A 21,620-nucleotide genomic window follows, 5' to 3' on the forward strand; every position below is an offset into this window, starting at 1 on the left:
TAAGTCACACGATGAGGAGGGGTGGAGGAAAAGCCTGGGGGTCAGATAGCTACCACTTCGACTAGCGAAGTGTGACCGGTTTGATCTTCGGACATGTGGATCCCATTCCTACATTGGTTTACACATGTTCCAAGGGGCAGGGTTGATCACTGCGTGTGTGTGTGTGTGTGTGTGTGTGTGTGTGTGTGTGTGAACCGCAAACGGAAAAGAGGGAGATCGCAAATGAAATAGATACATAATCTGAAAAAACATGTTAGTTAACCAAATTTACTTCCGGTGTTGAAAATTTTCGAGTTTATTCTGAACACTGTTGTCCAAAAAGTCAGCTACTTATTTCAATCCATAAACTACTCTAAACGCTAATGGTGTTACTCGTTTTAATTTGTTAAAATTGTTAAATAATTATCTCATTACCATTTTTTATTTCAAGGTACAAAAATTATATTATTTAAAATATGTAGTTTACATATTTCATACATACATAAAACTATTTTTTATTTGTGCAATCATAACTATAAACAAACGTTCTTTCATCACATTGTATTAATGTAATTACTTTTATTCAAGTTCAATTCAAATGGGCAGTCACAAACTAGCTGTAAAATGCTGTAATAAAGCTTTTTAACGTCAATAGTGCTGTTAGATTTCACAATCGTAAAATATTGTCACCGGCAACTATTTCATAAATATACGAAATAATTTTTTAGGTACCATCTTAATATACATTTCTTCATGGTGCCAATTTTGGTATATTATTTCAAACACTAAAAGTATCGTAACGATTATGAAAAACATAATTTTGTAATGCTTACAATCATAATAAATGTTACTTCTAATAAAGGTTCTTAAAAATTCTATCAGATGATATCATCTAAATATGTATTTCTATTGGTTTGTATTCAATGATGTATATATATTTAAGTTATATAAGTGTTTCGAAAGATTTTCGCGGTTAGTACAGTTGAACCTGAAGCTAAGATTAATACTATTACAAAAATTTGATGTCTTCTTTAGGGCTTCAAATGTCTCCCGAGTTCCCGAAGGAGCTACCGAAGGAGCGTAGACTAGCACCTAGCTGTATAACATGTTGCGCTGTCTTATTGAAACAGCAGCTCATGCACATCATGGTTATTCAATTGGGGAATGAAAAAGTAAGTAATCATGGCTCTAAAGTTATCACCATTAACTGTAACGTTTTGGCCAACGTCGTTTTGAAGAAGTACGATCCAATGATTCCACCATCATTGGATCGTTTATCTATCAGTTTAGCGTTGTATTTGTATACTCTCCTTAATTTTTTTTCTGATTATCTTACAAAATTGTGTGTATTATATTTATTCTTTGTATGTTGCTACTTATTTATTTCTCTTTATCAGACAGTAGTTTTCTATGTTGTTTATGTTGTTATCCGATTTCTCCGATTTCTTTAGCACCATCAAGTATGATTTTCATTAATTGAAAGCTAAGGATTTGGTCGTGTAATCTTTCGTCGATTGTCCTTTGGTAGTAATCTGAGTTTTCTTTTATATTGTTGATACTTATACCGGTTTCTGTTTATTTTGTGATTAATTTTATTCTTCCGAGTTTTAGATCTAAAAAAAACTTAAACTCTGATTAATCTATGGTCGTTACTTGTGTGAAATTTATTGATTACAATGATGATCAACGTAAGAATGGATATTGAGTGAAGTGTAGAGGTGGCACAAATTGATGCCAAAATTAGACAGCCTAGGTCAATATTTATATGATAATCGAAATTATTGAAGATATTATTTCGATTTTTATTTGTTAAAGTTTATGTACTAATATAGCCATTCAGAATGTTAAAGCTTAGTTTTTGTCAATCCAACAATGTAAGATAATATAAATAATGAAGTATATATGTATTATTGTTATTATTTTTCATTTTTTAAAGTAAAGATGATTATGACAACATTTCTGTGCAGGCGTCACGTTCGGTATATGTCTGTGGTTACGAATACTAAAAGAATACAAGAACTACACACTTAGTATTTACAAACAAATTGTTTTTGCTTATCTTTATCTCCGATTTGGCAAATTTCTAATAAAAACCTGTTCTAGTGGATCGGTATTACTTCATAGTCATTTACACAGACATTAAATATATTTAACGGATTTATGATGTCAAAACCTTATCGACTAAGAAATCAACGATCCACTAAGAAGAAATAAATAATATTTATTATACGCTATTAAGTAATTTGTGGAATCGAAAAAAATCAATCAGTTATCAATTAAATATTAGAGTTTATTAAAAATCTACTATATTCCTGAACAAAACAATAAAACATTATTGCAGCCATTTTATTTAATTTCTTTTTTTTTTAATTTTTGTGGACCTTTAGTTGTATTAAACATTACTTCTTCTATCTATACATATGGTATATTGGCATAACTTGCAAAAAGGGAACAAAAGGTGGTATATATTATGATGGAAGGCAAGTCCAAAAATACGTATTTCTAACTATTTGGTGGTAATCAGCACAGTGCAGCCAAGTAAGAATAAGAAAACGATAACTTGGGAAAAGGATTACTACAGAACAACGAACTGACAATAGTGTTAGAAGACCCTAAGGTTTGCTGAGGAGATCCTTAGGGTGGAGATAACTAGAAGATACTGAGTATCTTATTAATTAAGAGGACCTCCTCATTTGTGACTCGGTGAGTCCACGGGATCTTAAGTATTCTCCGATATAGCCACATCTCAAATGCTTCTAGTTTTCGGCACATATCTTTGTTCAAGGTCCACGATTCAACACCATAAAAAAGGACAGAGAAGACGTAGCATCGCAGCATTCTTAATTTTGTATCAAGAGAGAGGTTGTGACTCTTGAAGAAGGCCCCCATCCGATTGAAGGTGGATCTAGCTTTTCCGATGCGTGCTCTAATTTCCTGGTTGTTGGTCCATTCTTCATTTATTATGGTGCCGAAGTAGTTGTAGTACGTCACTCTTTCTACAAGGGATTGTTTAACGTAAAGTTGACCTTCTGTTATCCTTTTCTTGCTAATATCATAAGCTTTGTCTTCTAAACGTTTATATTAAGTCCACATTGTTGACTGGAATACGTGATTTTTTTCATAAGAACTTGTGGTCTTCTAAGTTGTCCGCAAATACTATGGTGTCATCTGCATATCTGATGTTGTTTAGCCGGTAACCATTTAGTAGAATTCCTTTTCAGTTTCGCGCAAAGCTTCGATAAATATTCTTTCAGAGTACAGATTGAAGATTAGAGGAGACAAAATACAGCCTTGCCTCACTCCACGCATGATTTTCACATAGTCAGTGTGTTCACCTTCAACTCTGAGATTTTCTGTCTGATTCCAGTAAAAGATTTCTAATTATTTTCAGATCTTGTTTGTTAATTCCTGCTTCTTTTAGTATTTGCATCATCTTGGCGTGCTGTACTCGATCAAACGCTTTCTCATAATCAACCAGACATGTGTATACGTCGTAGTTGACGTCTCTGCATCTCTGGAATAAGACTTGTACTGAGAACAAAGCCTCTCTAGTAAAAACAGAATTTGTAGACCCGAACTGGTTAGGGGAAATTTGACTTTCACACAGCTTGTACATTCTCTTATGAATTATCTTTAGGAACAATTTTAGTAAAAGGAAATTAAAAATTAAAAGCCTATATAACCATCAAACATTGCGTATTCTAAGTATTCTAAGATTTAGTAAACATTTGACGGAATATACACTTATACGAAAATGTTCACAAAATCATTGGTTGCTAATTAATATACAGTAAACTTTGAATCTAGTTTAATTTATTAATTATCATGTCAAATGTGTTTTTCACAAACCTCATCGGTTTCTACATTATACGTTATAAAAAATTATTACATAATTTTAAATTCCAGTTTGGTCTTCTATTTGCTTATAAAATCAGGTTTAATTTTTGCCTATTTGTTAAATGCCTACTAGTTCAACATTTGATTTTGACAAACTCATTATTTACAAGGCCATTTTATTAGCCATGAAGTTGAAGTATATTTTTACAAAAATTTTTTTGTATTATAATAGATACTTCGCTTTTTACTCTTTACATACCTTTTTTGATTTCTTTTGTTACTAATAGATTCATTTTCTGCTGTTTAACTTTGTGGGTAATCTCATTTATCTTTATTTAACTTTTTAGAGATTCCCTTTACGTTCCATGTACTAATATTCTATATGTATCTGTTTTTATATGTAATCTATACGTTTCTGTTTCCTTTGTATAGTTCATCTTCTGTTTTCGGTTTTAATTCGAAGTTATGTATCGGTTGTTTTGACAATGGTACTTATTACGACAACAGGTCGTCGGCCTGATACTCAATCGTCCTCCTTTATCTGGTTTTAAAACTGTCTGTGGTGGTTAGCTAACCTCAGGCGGAAGTATTTGTGTACTTCACCATTTTTTAAAATATTGTAAAATGGGTGAAAACAATAATATACTTACAGGTTATCTTCAGAAAAAAAACCTTATGAAAACAAAAAATGGAAATAAGAATTGGTGGGGAAATAATAAACACCATAAGATTTTCAGACGACACAGTAATTATGGCTGCGGGTATGGAAGAGTTTCAAGCTTTACTAGATGCAGCAAATGTGTCCACATAGAACATGACATTAACATTTATAAGACCAAGTTTATGATAATATCGAATCTTCCTACAAATAATGAGCAATTAAACCTGTGTGGGCAGCAAATACAGAGAGTGGAAAAATATAAATATCTGGCAGTCGGTACTAACTCTGAATTAGATCCCGACCAGGAGATCAGGTTTGTTGAATGATACGTCTGTAGGAGGTAAAAATATGGACTTTAAAAGCGGAAATTGTTAAGATGATCGAAGCTCTTGAACGTTGGATATACCGGAAAATACTATGCATTCCATGGCTGGTCAAAGTCACCAACGAGGAAGTGCTGAGAAAGCTAAAAAGTCCAAAAAGATGTAAGCAAGTGACCTCATACCTTGGATATATACTGCGGAATAAAAAATACTGTTAATTGTAGGTCATCATGCATGGTACAGTAAAGGGGAAAAAGGAAATAGGTAGAAAGAAAAAGTCATGTCTGCGAAATATTCGGGACTTAACAAAAATGGATGTAGAAAAAAATTTCACGCTGAGAAGGACAGAGAGACTTTTAGAAATGTGATTGCCAATATCCGTTAATGAAAAACCATAGAAAAAAAAAAGATAATAAAGAAAAAGTATGTTTGCAGTTATACGAGTTCTTCAAATTTGAAGAATATATATCTCAAAGTAAATATACTAATTTGGAAACAGCATAGATAAACGTTCTGGTGAGTCGGCTAAAAAAAGTTGTTTTTCGAAACCGGTGCGTATCGCGAATATGAAAAAATAAATATTCTCTTAGACATAACGGTGAAACAATCAGAAGACACCAACACATATAAAAATTATCTTTTGTATACAGGATTATATTATTCTTGTTAGTAACTAAATTTAAAATTGAAATAAGATGTCAATTTTGAGGTTACTATATTGGCACTTGTGCCAAAAAGCATAAAAAAACTGACAACTTAGATAATCTTGTTTGCCCACCTACAAAAACAAAGAAAAGTTAAAAAATTAAAAATTTTATCGATGGCCAATGATGGAACAATAATTAGAAGGGTATATAGAAAAAAGAAAAGGGAGTGTAGATTAGATTAGATTATGTGAGGTCGTTAAGCACTTCGACCTATAGAGATCTTTTGTGCATACCTTAATCTAGTTAAACTCTAGAATGCCAATACTTCTGATGAAGTTGATTAGCTTCCTAGGTGACTTGTTTCCTATGTCAGAGGACGCCACACTGACCTCTCCTAGGAATTTTAGTCTTTTGCAGAACAGTGCTACGCAGTTGCATAGTATATGTTCTGCCGTTTCTTTTTCATTGTGACAGAAACGACAGTTCTCACTATCTGATTTGCCTATCTTCTTGAGATGATATCTCAGAGGGCAGTGACCAGTGAGAAGGCCAGTGACCATTTTGATATCTTTTTTACTCATTTCGAGAAGGCGGTTTGTTGCAGTAGGCCACACTTTTATGAGCCTTTTTGCTTGCCTTTGTCCTGGTGTGTTAGACCAATATGATCTTAGTTGATTGAGTTCCCAGGTACGGAGTTCCTCTCTGATGGGCCTTTTCGATAGTCCACAGAAGGGTTCCGGACCCTGGAATGGGGTATTAGCTCCTTCTTTTGCGAGGCTGTCAGCTTCCTCATTTCCTGCAATTCCCTTGTGACCTGGCACCCACATCACAGTTACATTGTTGCGTTCCGCCAGCTTCTTGAGAGATTGTTTACAGTCCCAAACCAACTTCGACTCACATGTAAATGACTTTAGAGCCTTTAAGGCGGCTTGGCCGTCTGATAAAATAAGGACTCTTGCCCTACGGGTGTCTCGGTTGAGACATTCTTGGGCACTTATGTCTATAGCATGTATTTCTGCCTGGAAGATAGTTGGGGCGTTTCCAAGAGATTTAGATAGCCTGAGGGAGTGTAACGAAAAAATAATACAAGAAATAGAGGAAAAGTTTCAGAAAAAAAATACGGTCGTTTTATCAAGAAGTTAAATTACTATTCACAAATAAAAAAAGAAGATGGAACTCACGAGTGAAAAAGAATCAGTGATGGGTATATGGGAGAGGCATTTTAGTAGACTAATGAATGGACAAAATGCAGATGAGAATGAAAATTTCGTTATACAAAATGATGGCATTATAATAGAACTGCCTAGTGAAGAAGAGATTAAAAATTTAATCAATGGGCTATAAAATAACAAAAGACCGGGAGAAAACGAAATGGCTGCGAAAATGCTAAAGAATGAAGGGAAAGAACTGCAAAAAAGGATTTATATTCTTATCAAGAGGATACAGAAAAAGGAAAATATGACTAAATATTGGACCAGTTTTATTATGATCCATATACCTAAAGGGGAACAGATTGACATGTGAAAATTACGGAGGTGTTGCTCTGTTACAAAATATTAGTCAGGATGCTAAGAGGGAGACTCAACAGATTTGATGATGTATGACTAGATTTGATGATGTATGAACTAAGTGAGTATCAGGCCGGTTTTAGAGTAAATAGATCAGTGATAGATAAGATTTTTACACTAAAATAAATCCAGTCAACCTGCTGTTAATATAAGGTTATCTTTTGTGCAATTTTCATAGATTTTCAATCAGCGTATAATTGGATTAAAAGAAATAAAATGTATGAAGGATTGAGCTCCTTGGAAATATTTTCATGGGATGAGTTTAAAGTAATCTGGCATTTCGTTCAGGTTTATAGCGTTACTGAACATTTCGTGTATAATTCTGTGTAGTTTGTCCATTCCGTACTTAATTAGTTCATTAACGATTCCTAATAGTCCCCCTGATTTTTTGTTGTTTAAAGTCTTTATGGGATTCTTTACTTCGATTAATGTTATCTCAATCTGTTCTTCATTCTGATTTTGTTGTTGTCCTGTTCTGTGTCTGTCTCTATGAAATCTAGGCGGTTTTCTGTGAGAAGTTCTTTATAGTAGTTTTCCCACTCTTTTTCTGATATGTATTGTATTTGGAACTTTTTCCTTGCTATTCTTTCTTAAAGATTTCAGTATTTTCCAGGATTCCGAATTACTTGTTCCTCCTATGTATTGTTCAATTTGTGCACATGTTTCTTCCCATTCTTCATTCTTTTCTTTTGCCCTTCTTCGTTTTACTTCTCTGTTTTTCTCTTTGTACTTCTGTGTGTCTTCTGGGGATTGGGTACTCATACTTTTCATATATAGAATTTTCTTCTCCTCAATACATTTTTTGGTTTCTTTGTTTATTTTACTTTGTGTTGGGTATTTCTTTTCTCAAGTTTCCCCAAAGCTTCTAATGCCGCCTTTTTTATGCTGTGTTTGACGTGCTCGTACGTTTCAACGTGCTCGTACGTCGATACTCGGAAATACAGAGCAAAAAGAAGAGAGGCAGTTTACTTTTATATCTAATGAGTTAGGGGAATATGATTTAGAGAGACTTATCTGGGAGATTTTATAAAAGAGAAAGGTCAGGAAGAATGGGAACTGCATGCCAGATTGACAAAGGAAAATAAAAGATGAGAAGCCTAAAACACTGATGAAATCCAAATATGTATCGAGAAAAGCAAAGCTATAGCTAGGATATATAAAACAGTAATAAGGCCCACAGTGACGTATAATAGTGAAATATGGACAATGAAAAAAAGCAAATACTTACGGAGAAACTGGAAAGATGGGAAAAAATGCTCAGAGCTATATATGAAAGCACAAACACGGTAGAAGGTTGGGTGCGACGAACAAACAGGGATCTAGAGCAACTGTATAACGAACCAAGCATTAGTGGCTTCATAAAAGCACAGAGAGTAAGATGGATGGGGAACGTGATGAGAATGGAAATGAAGAGGATACCAAAGATGATTCTAAAAGGGGACCCAATCACGAAAAGAAGGAAAGAACGACCCAGACAAAGATGGCTTGATAGTGTAGAGGAAGATCGCATCAAAGAGGGAATTGATTTTTGGAAAGAAAGAGCTACAATTCAGTGGGCAAGGAGCATGATTGAACAACAAGCCACGCCAGTTGATACAATTTTTGTAAAATATAAGTATCATATTAGTTGTATTAATTGTATTTTTACAGGCTGTTGAGCTTTGTAAACAAATAAATATTGAAATCCACAAGGAAAATAATTCCTGTAGCTGGCTGTATACCACGTATAACAAAAGAGGTTAGTCTTTGTATGTGGGTATATTTTATTTTATAAAAACCCTTAAAAGGGCAACATTACAAGCACGAACGTTTTCGGAACAACTGTTCCATCATCAGGTTAAAATACAGGTTACTGTAACTCGTAACCTGTATTTTAACCTGAAGATGGAACAGTTGTTCCGAAAACGTTCGTGCTTGTAATGTTGCCCTTTTAAGGGTTTTTATAAAATAAAATATACCCACATACAAAGACTAACCTCTTTTTTTTTTTTTTAAATAAATATTGAATAGCCAATGATTGTGATTTTATACGCCAGTAACAACGTTTGTATGGCTAGTAACGGTGTAGTTTTATAAGTTTTTAAATTTGTTAATTTTTAATATACATTATTATTTTTGCCCAAAATAAAATATATTATATATAATTAAATTATAAATTTATAATATTTGAAGTTTCATTGTTACTAAAAACCCTTACAAAATATTTCACTTTAAAATATATCAATTTCTAATCATTTTAACTCAATTCACAATCCCTTAAGCGGCCAATGACTGTACCCGTTGGCCGTTACCCTAATTAATTAATTTTTGTCAAAATACAATTTAATTCACTTCTTAATAACCCACAAAATACTTTTCAACTTACAATACTGTTATTGGTAAATAAATTGCCGATGACCTCTGCTTCTTTCCAAAAATAGTCCAAATCCATGTTGAAGAAATATAAAAGTTAACTACACTAACACAAACAGTTTCAAATTAAAGCTATCCGAAAATATACCGTCGAATTTTAAAGTACCTGAAAGAATGAACTTAATTTTTTGGTTGATGCAGGATTTTGTCAAAATCTTCCTAAAAACCGGTGTAAACAATTTAATTAATCTTATTTGCATATGAATTAGTAATCGATTAAAATAATTTTAAAGGTAATATTTTGGTACTTCCCGAAATGTCAAAAAACAGGTTTAGAAAAAATGTAAATTAAAAACTTTTTTTCTGATGTGAAGTGATTCTTAACATTATCGCATTTAATTAATGCTAATCAAGCATAAAAAAGAAAATATATTATCACAGTCATCATCATACAGCCTTCCTTTGCGCCCATATTTGTACATAGGTCTTATAATATTTCCCATTTATTTTTATTGTAAGCTGTTGACATCTAATTCATTGAGATTATCTTTATGTTATCTACCCATCAAATGGGAGGTCTTCTTTGTCTCCATTTCAGAGTCTTCCTCATCTACCTCCCATCCCGCAATTGTACTACATGTCCCTCTAATCATTTAAACCTTGTAATGCATTCCAAAACATCAGCTGACTTTATTCGTATCTTTCGCTGTCTCTCAGTGTTAGGAAAAGTATTCAGCGTTCCATTTTTCTTGGCACTTTTTATTGATACATTGGCGCTTCTTACCGGAGGAGATTAACGACTTTATTAAAAACAGTTAGCCAAGGAAAGCACCTGAATCAGATCAAATAACCATCTTTGAAATATCGAGATTTGCTTACTTCCAGCAATCAGCAATATTGTGAAAAGAGTCTGAGCAGACTCCAAGCAGAAACAGACAGGCTAGTTATAATTACAGAAGCACAGTTTGAATTCCGATCAGAACACTCCAACGAGTTACAAGTACTCAAATTACCGAAGTACATTGCAGCCGGCGACAAACAATACACGTAAGCATAGCCTTTGATAGAGTCAACCATAAAGGGCTAATTTACAAAATAAGAGGCTATGGATACACCGGGGCAATGACGAGACTGATCTCTTCATATTTGGGCAACCGGATACTCAGAGTTCGAATAGGATAAGTCCTGTCCGAATTTGGAAACACGGAGGCTGGAGTACCACAGGTAGCAATCCTGTCACTACTACTGTATACAATATATACCGCTGATGTTTCAAGAGTACCTGGAACTCTACTCAGCCTTTATGCCAACGCACGGCGACGGCGGTCAAACATAGAAATGTAGCCTTAAACTCCAAGAAAATGCAAGCAGTGCTCTTTAAAAATAGACATCATCAGCCAGAGAAACAATTGACAGTGCAAAATAATCCCATCGAATGTAAAAGCAAAGCTAAATACCTGGGAGTATAATGGACAAAGAATTAACCTTTAAACAACACGTAGACGCCACAAAACATAAAACCAACATGACAAAAGCGTCATTAAGAGAAACGTAGGTGGAAGAAGCAAACTAAAAACGAAAACAAAGAAAAAATTAATAAATAACATCATATTACCGATCTAATATACGCATCTCTTGCATGGGGACACGTCTGTAAAGCAACTAAAAAATACATCCAAGCGGCTCACAACATCACAAGCGAGATACATCGCTGAAAATTTTTTATTCAGAAAACTGTAATAAGTCAGTGTGACCGATATAATGACAGAAAAACCAGAATAAAATTTAAGACTGGAGAATCTACTAAAACTGGAGAACCACTTAAGTCTCATACTGAGAGAGATAATGAGATTTGATGCATTGCAGTGATGGAAACAAGCGTCCGAAGCAATATATATATATATATATATATATATATATATATATATATATATATATATATATATATATATATATATATATATATATATATATATATATAACCACGGATCGTTCGTAGGTCTATCAATGCAGGCAGTCACAACCACTGTGTACGCTCACTAATAAGATTTTCTTTCAGAACATCCTACAAAAAAAATATACAAAAAACATCAACAAAAACCGGCACAAGTCACCAAAAAAATTGAGATCCAAAAAACCCGGGCACGTAGGACCTAAACCGTCGAGCACCAAGTCTCCGAAATGGACGTAGCCCAGAGCAGAGACTTGAGGCCCAGTAATCAATTTCAGATTCGCGGATAAGTCACAAGAGGATAGCAGAAAAAAAGAGAGGTTTGAGTTTTTCTTAGATAACCTAAATGGCAACGTAAGACTCCCACTAGGGGTTACTACTGCCCCTCAGACGATGTCTGAATAGGTTCTAGATGGCAACTAATTAAAATGATAGATTTGAACGACAACGTTGCTGGCTAGTGTCATATTACGACATATACTATAAGTTACATTGACTGCTTTTTTCATTGGTCCTTTTAAAAATTGTCATTTTAATTAGTTGCCATCTAGAACCCATTCAGGCATCGTCTGAGGGTCAGTAGCAACCAAGTCAGAGTAGATGAGAGATAAGATACAAAAGACACAAAAAGAATAACCAAAAGAAAAAGAGGCCGATCAAGAAAAAGTTGGATAAATCAAATTGTAAAAGCACGTAAATCCAGAGGGATGAACTGCACAGAAAGAAAAATGTTATCCAGAAAAAAAATGGAAAAGATATTCTTTTTTTCTATTATTTTTTGTTTATAGTGTTGCCCAAATGCAAGAACAAAAAGAGACTCAAGGTCTCGGTCTTTGTCTTGGTCTTGCGCCAATACACCTGGTCTTGGTCTTGGTATTGCGTTTCCAGTCTTGGTCTTGGTTTTGCAGCAGGAGTCTTGCAAGTCTCGCAGTTACCCATTAGCTTGTTGCTATTTATTAAACGTTACTTTAGATCTTAGAACAACGTACCAGAGTAGGTACATTTTAAGCTTGAATTAACATAGACATAATAAAGGCCAACCAAATTAATAAATGTCTAAACAACTGGCACCGGGTGAGGTTTGAACCCACGATTTAAGCGATCCGTGACTATGCTCTAACTAACTGAGCTATCTATTATGTCCCACGGGAAACAATCTATTTCTTAATAAACTTTTGCATTGAATAAGCTTAAATGTGTTAAAACATAGTTAAAATACAGAAAAACCAAATTAATGACATAAAGTTGACTGTATTTTAAGATTAGATGAAAAACAGTTATTACATTAGACTCGAAGGAAAAGTCAATTGGGAATGAAGTTTAGAAAAAAAGTAACTACTCGTTACTTTGTGTCGGACATGACGATGAAAAGAAAACTGAAATATATATTGACGGAAAATTCATTGTTAAAGTTACAATATTTTCAAAAAGTGTTTAAATAGAGAACGTAAATAAGTTAATAAAATCAATAGAAAGTACGACATTTAAAGAGTTTCATCATCTATTTGCTAATCTAATTATGCATCCTGATAAATTTCGAGAATATTTTCGGATGTCTTTAGAAACAATCGACTATATCCAGAGACGCATAACTCCTTTTGTAAAGAAAATGAACACAAACTAAAGGAAACCAATACGCGTTAAAGAACGGCTTACAATAACTTTAAGGTAAGCTTGAATATTAAAATAGTGCACCGAATATTTTCATAAATCTACCAAAAAAATACAGATAATTTGCGCTATACAGATAATTTGAGATAATGCACTCTCAATGGTGCAACTATTATAATGCGTATAAAAAATACATAATAAAAATCACTTGTAACTCCTCTGCAACCTCAACCCATAATTTATTCACCTTGTCTCTCGTTTTATCGCTCGCTAGACATGCGACTACTGGCGATGGAATCAAACATTCTTGAAAACCAAACCTAAGCGCATACTAGCCGCTACTAGCATCGCATCGCATTGCACTAAATTGCGCGCTATTTGAACAAGACGCTTAAGATACAAGTGTTTGATATCATCGCATAGCAAAGCATCGCACGCTGATCGCGCCATAATAGTCTGTGTGAACGTACACTAAGTAGGTACCGAATACAAAACCGAAAATTATATATCGTTACTTTAAATATTTTGGTATTTTGACGAAGAAGAAGTCGTCTGCTGGAAAAGAATGTACAAAATATTGTATTTTTACATTGTCATTATGACCTCCGAGTACGTGTCAAATCTGTCAAGTGTTCTTTTAATGCATATTTTGATTCGCTATGTATGTTAATGGTATTGTTCGTAATGCGCAAAGTCCAATTTTCCAAATTTTTGTTACATTTTTTTTTTGCATCTCATATACACGAACTACTATACTAGCTAAAACTACACTCAGTCCTAACTGCAAGACGCAAGAGCCTCGCAGTCTTAGTCTTGTTCTTGCTCAAATCTTGCACGGTCAGTCTTGGTCTTGGTCTTGCTAAAATTAGGCGGTCTTGGTCTTGGTCTTGGTCTTGCGAAAATGCAAGAACAAGACCAAGACTGCAAGGCCAATACCGATTTTGAGCAAAACTAATTGTTTATGCTTATAATTTTTACTTCTGTGTAGTTCATCACCAACAACAAATCAGAAATCAACAAAAAGAAATTAAAAAGAAGAACTACGTTTACAGTATGGCATTACTGCGTTGGATGCCATAACTAAAACAATGTTTAAACAAGATAGAAATATTACAAAAAATAATACCAATAATAAAAACAGATTCATTAATTTCCAAATCAACTTTTTGATGTAAATTAAGCATATTTACAGTTACAGTAGCTTGATATATATTTTAAAAAATCGTGAATCGATTAGCTTTTTTCGACACAAACATTCTACAAGATTCACAAATTAGAATACGTCGCAATTTCCATGTAGGTATGCAAAAATGTATTGGTCAACGTTCTTTTACTTACCTGAAGCAAAAAATTTATAATTTATTGCCTCAACCTTATAAATTTTATTTACTTTAAATAACCAACATTAAACTGTTCAAAAGTTATACTAGAAATTGTTTATTATTGCGGATTGCACGGTTCACTCACCAACATATTTAATTAATACGGCGTAGTATCCAACTCCTGGTGTTCGTACATTATAACGCTAAGGTTAAAATTGCTATTTAATCTTAGTTTTATTTAGATTAAATTTTACAGTAAGTATTACTACGTAATTAGTTTCTAAAGATATAAGTTCAATCTGTAACACCAAACAAAATATACTTACTCTAACAGAACTAATTAATAATAATGAATGTTTAATAATATTAGTTGGCAACTAAATATTGGGACATGGAAGGAATTTTTATTTTTAATAGTATCATCGCCCTTTACGGCCACTCGAAATCGGTTGGGCATTTACTGGACTATCTTCTTCTTCAAGTGCCATCTCCGCGGCGGAGGTCGGCAATGATCATAGCTATTCGGACTTTTGAGACGGCTGCTCTGAAATGTTCATTTGATGTACATTCATACCACTCTCTCAGGTTGCGCAGCCATGACATTCTACGCCTCCCTATGCTTCTCTTTCCTTGGATCTTTCCCTGCATGATCAGTTGGAGCAAGGTGTATTTCTCTCCACGTGTAATATGTCCGAGATATTCCAATTTTTTTGTTTTTATTGAATTTAAAATTTCCATTTCTTTGTTCATCCTTCTCAGAACCTCTTTGTTTGTGACGTGTTCTGTCCATGATATTTTCAGAATTCTTCTGTACACCCACAGCTCAAATGATTCCAGTTTTTTCATTGATGTAGCATTCAAGGTTCAAGATTCCATTCCATAAAATAAGGTCGAAAAAACATAGCACCTCTCCAACCTAACTCTTAGTTTCAGTTTTAAATCCTGGTACATAGAACTCTTCTCATTTTGTTGAAATTTGCTCTAGCCTTTTCTATTCTTATTTTTATCTCCTGATTGTAATCATTTGTGGAGTTAATCATTGTTCCCAGGTATGCATATTTGTCCACTTGTTCGACGTTGGTTTCGTTTATTAGAAGATTCTCGTTATTTCTTTGAGTTTTCGATATTCTCATAAATTTCGTCTTCTTGGCATTTATTGTTAGACCATACTCTTTTCCATACTCTGCTATTCTGGTCACCAGTCTCTGAAGATCTTCAATGTTTTCGGCTAAAATCACAGTGTCGTCCGCATATCTAATGTTGTTAATGGGAACTCCATTTACCTTTATTCCAGCTGTTTCACCCTCAAGAGCTTTTTTCAGGACCTCTTCGGAGTAGGCGTTGAAAACAATTGGCGACAATACGCATCCCTGTCTTACTCCACATCTAATTTCAATTTCTTCTGACAGCTGTTCGTTAACACGTACTTTTGCTCGCTGTTTATAGTATAAATTTGATATGATCCTGAGGTCGTTGTAGTCAATCTTCTTTGATTTCAGGACATTCATTAAATGTTTATGTCGTACTTTATCGAATGCTTTATTATAGTCAATAAAACATGCGTATATATCTTGATTGACGTCCAGGCATCTTTGTATTAGTATATTAAGTGAAAAAAGAGCTTCACGTGTTCCTAGGCCTTTGCGGAAACCAAATTGTGTATTATTAACGTCTATGTCCAGTCCTGGACTATAGATCTGCTCTATTTAAAGGTAATCTTATTGCAAACCTGCTTTATTTTGGCTTTAAGTTTGTGTAAAATCCGTTGTGGGTTAATCGTTAGTGCCGGTTTTATGGTATACTGTTTCAATGACATTTACGTCAGGACGTCTACTCCCATGCCTTCGCATTTTCTTTTTCATGTAGTCAAGGCTTTCTCTAAGTATATTTTGAATAGGGTTGGGATGTGGAACAACAATGCAGGAGCCCTTTTGTTGTGGTGAAGTCTCCTATGATTCTTGTTCCCATTTTAATGAACACTTTATTTTCTTTATACAGAGCTTTTGTAGCTTCTGTGAGTTCCGTCTTTATTTCTAATTTGTACATTGCCTCCCATAGTTCTGACCTTGGTACAGAGTCATAAACCTTTCTCAGGTCCACAAATGCCAAATTTATATTTCTATTTATATTATCTCAATATTCCAATCATTGGAGGGGGATTTCTGTGGCAATATTTCTTTTATAAGCTGCTGTAATGCTATTATGGTATCGATAATAATCCTGCTTTAGTTTCAGAGTTATTTTAATGATACTTAGAACACATTAGAGGATACGTACGACTTTTTAATTTAAAATATTTTTGTAGTACTTCAATTCTATTGAGTTATGTATTCGACTCTCCACCCCAATTTATGATTTCACATGTGATTCAAGATCCCATCATTGTTTGGCATAACAGATGAAGGTTTTTATGTTAATTATCTTTGTTAAGATATTCAAATTTTTAGGCAAACATCCTTAGTATATTTACGGTTTGATGGATATGGTGGTTCTATCTGAGGTGATTATCCTATATTATACCGAAATATTCGACTTTATTCGTTAATTCATTATTTTTATTAAAAAAAACTTTAGTATTAATTTGCGTCTCTAGTTTGTGGTAGTTCGGTAAATCATATTCGTAGCTTGGTATTGGCAAGAAAACTGTTTTGGTGTAATTTATTGTAAGTAGCTTAGTATATGCTGAAAGTAAATCATATTTTAGGTAAACTAAAGTTTTATTTTGAGGTTGCAGTTATTAATATGGCAGGATAAGTAAAATTCTTTGTTATTATCTCTAGCTTTTGGAAAATTTATTTGCTTCTTCAGGATATGCTGAAATATAGCTATAATTATTTTATCAGTAAGTAAATACAATGAAATTAAAATGAAAAAACATTGTATAAAACAAGCACAAAAACTTACAACATGAGGTTAATCCATTAAAGTTTGAACATAATAAAGCTTTAAACTTATTAAAATTAAATTCTTATTAAATTAGCAATTACAATGTCTTAATTTTATTTAATTTGAGTGAACATGATTGATAATTATTATTTTGATGTTTGATTATGTCAGAAAGAAAATCGTTTCTGTTTATTATAATTTTCGTTGTTGATAACTAGTTTTCGACTGTTATATGGCTGCGTACTATCCATAATAGACTGATGAAATATTTAACTTGTTATCTGATTATTTAAACAAAAAAGTAAAGTGGCGCCAAATTTGAATACTTAAATTTTTTGAATTTAGTCAGGAAAGTTTAATATTAGTGAATTATTTTTTTTTTGTGTAAGAGAGAATGTAATTGTAGATATTGCTTAGTTTATCAATATCAGTTTTGTTACTAACACATTGATATTTATTTATGCATACCATTTCTAAGAATTCTCTTTTATTTAATTGGTTTTCATGACTTCATCTTGGTTTCGTTGAAATTAAATGAATGATTCTTACTAGTTTCATGATCTTTTACTGCAGATGTATTTTTATTATTTCTGAGGTCACTTTTATGTGATGTGAGTCTGTCTATTAGATTTCTAGATGTGTGTCCGATGTATCACTTATTACAATTTTCGCATGGTATTCTATAAATGATCGAAATGAGTGGAAGAAAATTGTAATGAAAGCCAAGTCATACAACAAACTTTGACAACATACAAGTGGAATGCAGAGTGATTTACCGCAAAAAGCGAATCAGAGAGCTCTAAGTAAGAGCTGCAAACATCCCACCCTGAATGAAAAGCCCTGATGATGATGATTCTATAAACGACATTTGAGATTTCCATAATACTAACTTGTGATTTTTTCGTGTATACAATTTAGCCAATGTTTTAATATTTTTAGTTGCAATTTTAATCTGAGAATAGTTAGCAGACTTCAGTTAGCTTGGATGTTAATGTTGGTATGTAAGGTAGTGACGTGAAAGTAATATAATTATATATATATATATATATATATATATTGTAAAAAGTATTGTACCAAGTATCGTATTATCTAAATTAATACAAAAACCCTATGGTCCTACATCACAGAACATTTTCGGAATAACTATTCCATCATCAGTGCTATCTGGATTTAAATATTTGAAGCCACTAAATATGTGGGCAAAAATCCTTAAACTACATTTAAAGGCTTTTGCCGCTCATATTAAGTGGCTTCAAATATGTAAATCCAGATAGCACTGATGATGGAATAGTTAATCCGAAAAAATTCTGTGATGTAACCCAATACGATTTTGATATTAATATATCTTTTATAAAAGAATTTTTTTAAATAAAAATTTTTGAAAATCACCAAAGTAGAAATACTAAGATTTCTATTGACGAAACCAAAATTCAGATCTTTGCTTTAATCCGTGCCTTCTATAAATTGCAAGGCAAAAAAGACGATGCTAAAGATGTAAGAGGGAAAATCTAAAAGTTGCATTTCACAACATATCTCCTCTTTTAAGCAAAAATCCTTAGCGGATTGGTTTCTTCTACTTATAAAATGTAAACCGTAAAGCTATTTCATTGTTGCTTCTTTTGACGACAAAGTTTTCATTTAACTTTTAGAGCTTCTATACCAGCCGCTTTGATTCTTCCTAATTATTTCGGCTATTAATAAAGGGCTCTTCTTCTCATGGCGCCGTCTCCTTTCGAATGTTGGCGATTCAAATGGCAATTTGGAAACTGCTGCGAGCGGTCGAACCATCTCCTGAGGTCCTTCAGCCATGAGTTCTGGCGCGTTCCTACTAATCTTTTGGACATAGTTAAAGGCTGTTGCCAACAGATCGCGTGAGAATGCGATTTGTCTGATGAAAACAAATCTCATTATTTGATACCATTAACGTCAAAATAGGTCCAATAACAACTGAGGTATCACGAAATGTCCTTTTGAGAATGCCACCCTCTTTATTTTTTTATGGTAACATATTTCCTCTCCCCATGACGTGACATTCGACGCAACACGCCACATTCGACGCAGGACGTGACATTTGAAGTGAAATGGCGTGACATTCGGCGCAGAATAACACGTTAGACGTAACACGTGACATTCGATGCAGGACGTAACATTTGATGTGAAATGATATAAATAACGTGACATTAGACGCAGGACAAGACGTTCGACGCAGGACGGGACATTTTACATAAAATGTCACTTGAAATGACGTGAATGACGTCTTTGCGTTTGTTTTTTGTGATAACATATTCATTAGCCCATCCTCTTCCATTTACCGCTTCATACGTAGTAATTGAACCAATAACAACAAATATATGATATGGTGCCGTTTTGGCAATGTTGCCATGTTTGATTTTCTTATTGTCATATTCGATATCCCGCTCTCTTTCATTTGACGTCTCATACGTCAAAATGGGACCAATAGCAACGGCGATATAATATAGTGCCGTTTTGACAATGTCTTTTTGTCTATTTTTTGTGTTAACGTATTGGATATCCCCTCCTATTTCAATTAACGTATTACACGCAGTAATCTGGCTAGTAACAACAGAGAAACGATAAAGTACCGTTTTGTCATTGTCTTTGCGTTTGTTTTTTGTCCTTACATATTCTTTATCACCTCCCCTTTCCATTGATACATTGCACATTGTTGAACGTTGAGCCGTTTAGACATTACAAGCTTAGTGTCCTTTTGGAAATGCCGCCATCTTTGTATTTTTGTGGTAACGTATTCGTTACGGACGAGTAGTCGAGCCTCCTCAACGAAAAGATCAAAAAATGACCAGAATGAACCTTAGCGATTTCTTATGGGATTTAACATGGGAAAATAGCCAGACCTCTCACAGCCCTTTTACTGAAAATAGTTATTGCACGCTTGCATATACCAACATAGTCCTTTGTTTCATATACTAACATAGTTAAAGCTGCATCGCATTCTGGGTGAAAATATTTTTAAAATCCTGGTCTAGTTTCATTTTTGAAATTTAATTAATATTTTCAAGAAAATATTCTAATTTTCGTTATTTTTATATATAGATATAATCAAACTTTTTCAGTGGGATAAAGAAATATGCTCTCCATACATATTATAAGTTTCTTGTTAATTTTAACAAGAAACGCTTAATTGTTTTTGGTATTATGTACAATTTTTTAGATGTTTTTTTATTTATATATACAAAAGTTAAACATATGATATTGATCATATGTTTTTGAATATCCTAAGTTTCAACAGCATTAAAAAAATGAAGGCTGTTGAATTTTGCCACCTCTACAAAAATTTAATCAAAGTTAATATCTATGCACCATTCAATATTCAGTCACTGTTGTCTCTGCGACAGTCTCACAATATGGAATTTTTTCATGATCGTGCGTAAGTTTAGATTTTCATCCTTTGTTTAACCTAAATACGTTTAACCTTATCTGTGGTCCAGTATTTTTTGTCTACTAAAAATGTCTCAATGGGCCCCTAGACGAGATTCCGAGAAGCCATACGAGATGGGAAGCCATCCCGTATGTTCCTTATCCTATTATCTTCTATTATTTATCCGTTAATTTTGTATTGGGGATAGTATCGTGTATTTGTCTGATTGACGTATTTTTTGCAAACTACGAAATGACTAATGTCTATGCCATTAAATAAACAAAATTATACTGAATTTATTTATATAAGTATTTATTAAAATTTTGTTTAGACACCTGATCATTTTTTCTTTTCTATATGGTTTACAGCCTATCTCTACGTTGACAAAAGAACCCCGACAATTTTCTTATGTAAGGTCATACTGATCACAAGTTATCATCATCTTCTTCTTTGTCTAATAGCGCTACAACCCTTTGTGAGTCTTGGCCTGCTTAACAATGTTCTTCCATTCTGCCCTGTCGGATACTTTCCTTCGCCACTGCCTGATGTTCATGGTTTTAAGATCCCTCTCTACGTCGTCTATCCATCTTTTACGGGGCCTTCCTCTTGTTCTGTTTTCTTAGGGCTTCCATCTCTGGACTACTTTTACAGCTCGATTATCTGGCATTCTTTGTAGGTGACCAAGCCAGTTTAGTCTTTGTGACTTTACAAATCTAACAATATCTGCGCTCTGCATTAGTTCATCCAGCTCGTGGTTCATTTTAATTCTCCACGAACCATCGCTGCATTGGGTTGGCCCAAATATCTTCCTCAGTATTTTGCGCTCAAATATTCTCAGTTGATTTTTATCAGTGGTTGAGGTGGTCCACGTTTCACATCTATATGAGACCACTGGTCTAATTACTGTTTTGTAGATTCCAAGCTTAGACTCGCGATTCAGTAACTTACTTTTCATTGTTTTTGTATGTATAAAAGCACTTGGCGCTAAGAATCCGTGCTTGTATTTCTTGACTGATATTGTTGATGTCCTTTATTATTGAGCCTAGGTAGGGAAAAGTGGAGGCATATTTGTAGGTATGGTTGTCT

At 33.6% G+C, this 21,620-nt stretch overlaps 2 protein-coding genes across 3 annotated transcripts in view; one reads left to right on the top strand and one right to left on the bottom strand.

Annotated features, from left to right (window-relative positions):
- LOC140436516 (very long chain fatty acid elongase AAEL008004) overlaps positions 1-21,620 on the bottom strand; it is a 134,723-nt gene that overhangs the window by 107,663 nt on the left and 5,440 nt on the right. Inside the window, exon 1 of one of the 2 annotated variants that reach the window (XM_072525400.1) lies at positions 9,381-9,547. The exons of the other annotated variant lie outside the window; for it this stretch is intronic. Within the exon in view, the coding sequence (XP_072381501.1) occupies positions 9,381-9,446 (66 nt within the window). The 5' untranslated portion in view covers positions 9,447-9,547. Of the gene's footprint in view, positions 1-9,380; positions 9,548-21,620 lie in introns of those variants that run through there. 2 annotated transcript variants of the gene reach the window in all.
- Positions 16,755-21,620, top strand: part of sit (ELOVL fatty acid elongase stuck in traffic) — a 138,227-nt gene continuing 133,361 nt past the window's right edge. Inside the window, exon 1 of the mRNA XM_072525397.1 lies at positions 16,755-16,914. The gene's annotated coding sequence lies outside the window, so the exon portion shown is untranslated. The remainder of the gene's footprint in view (positions 16,915-21,620) is intronic.

Source organism: Diabrotica undecimpunctata, chromosome 3 (assembly GCF_040954645.1).
Source record: "Diabrotica undecimpunctata isolate CICGRU chromosome 3, icDiaUnde3, whole genome shotgun sequence".
Classification (NCBI taxonomy): domain Eukaryota; kingdom Metazoa; phylum Arthropoda; class Insecta; order Coleoptera; family Chrysomelidae; genus Diabrotica; species Diabrotica undecimpunctata.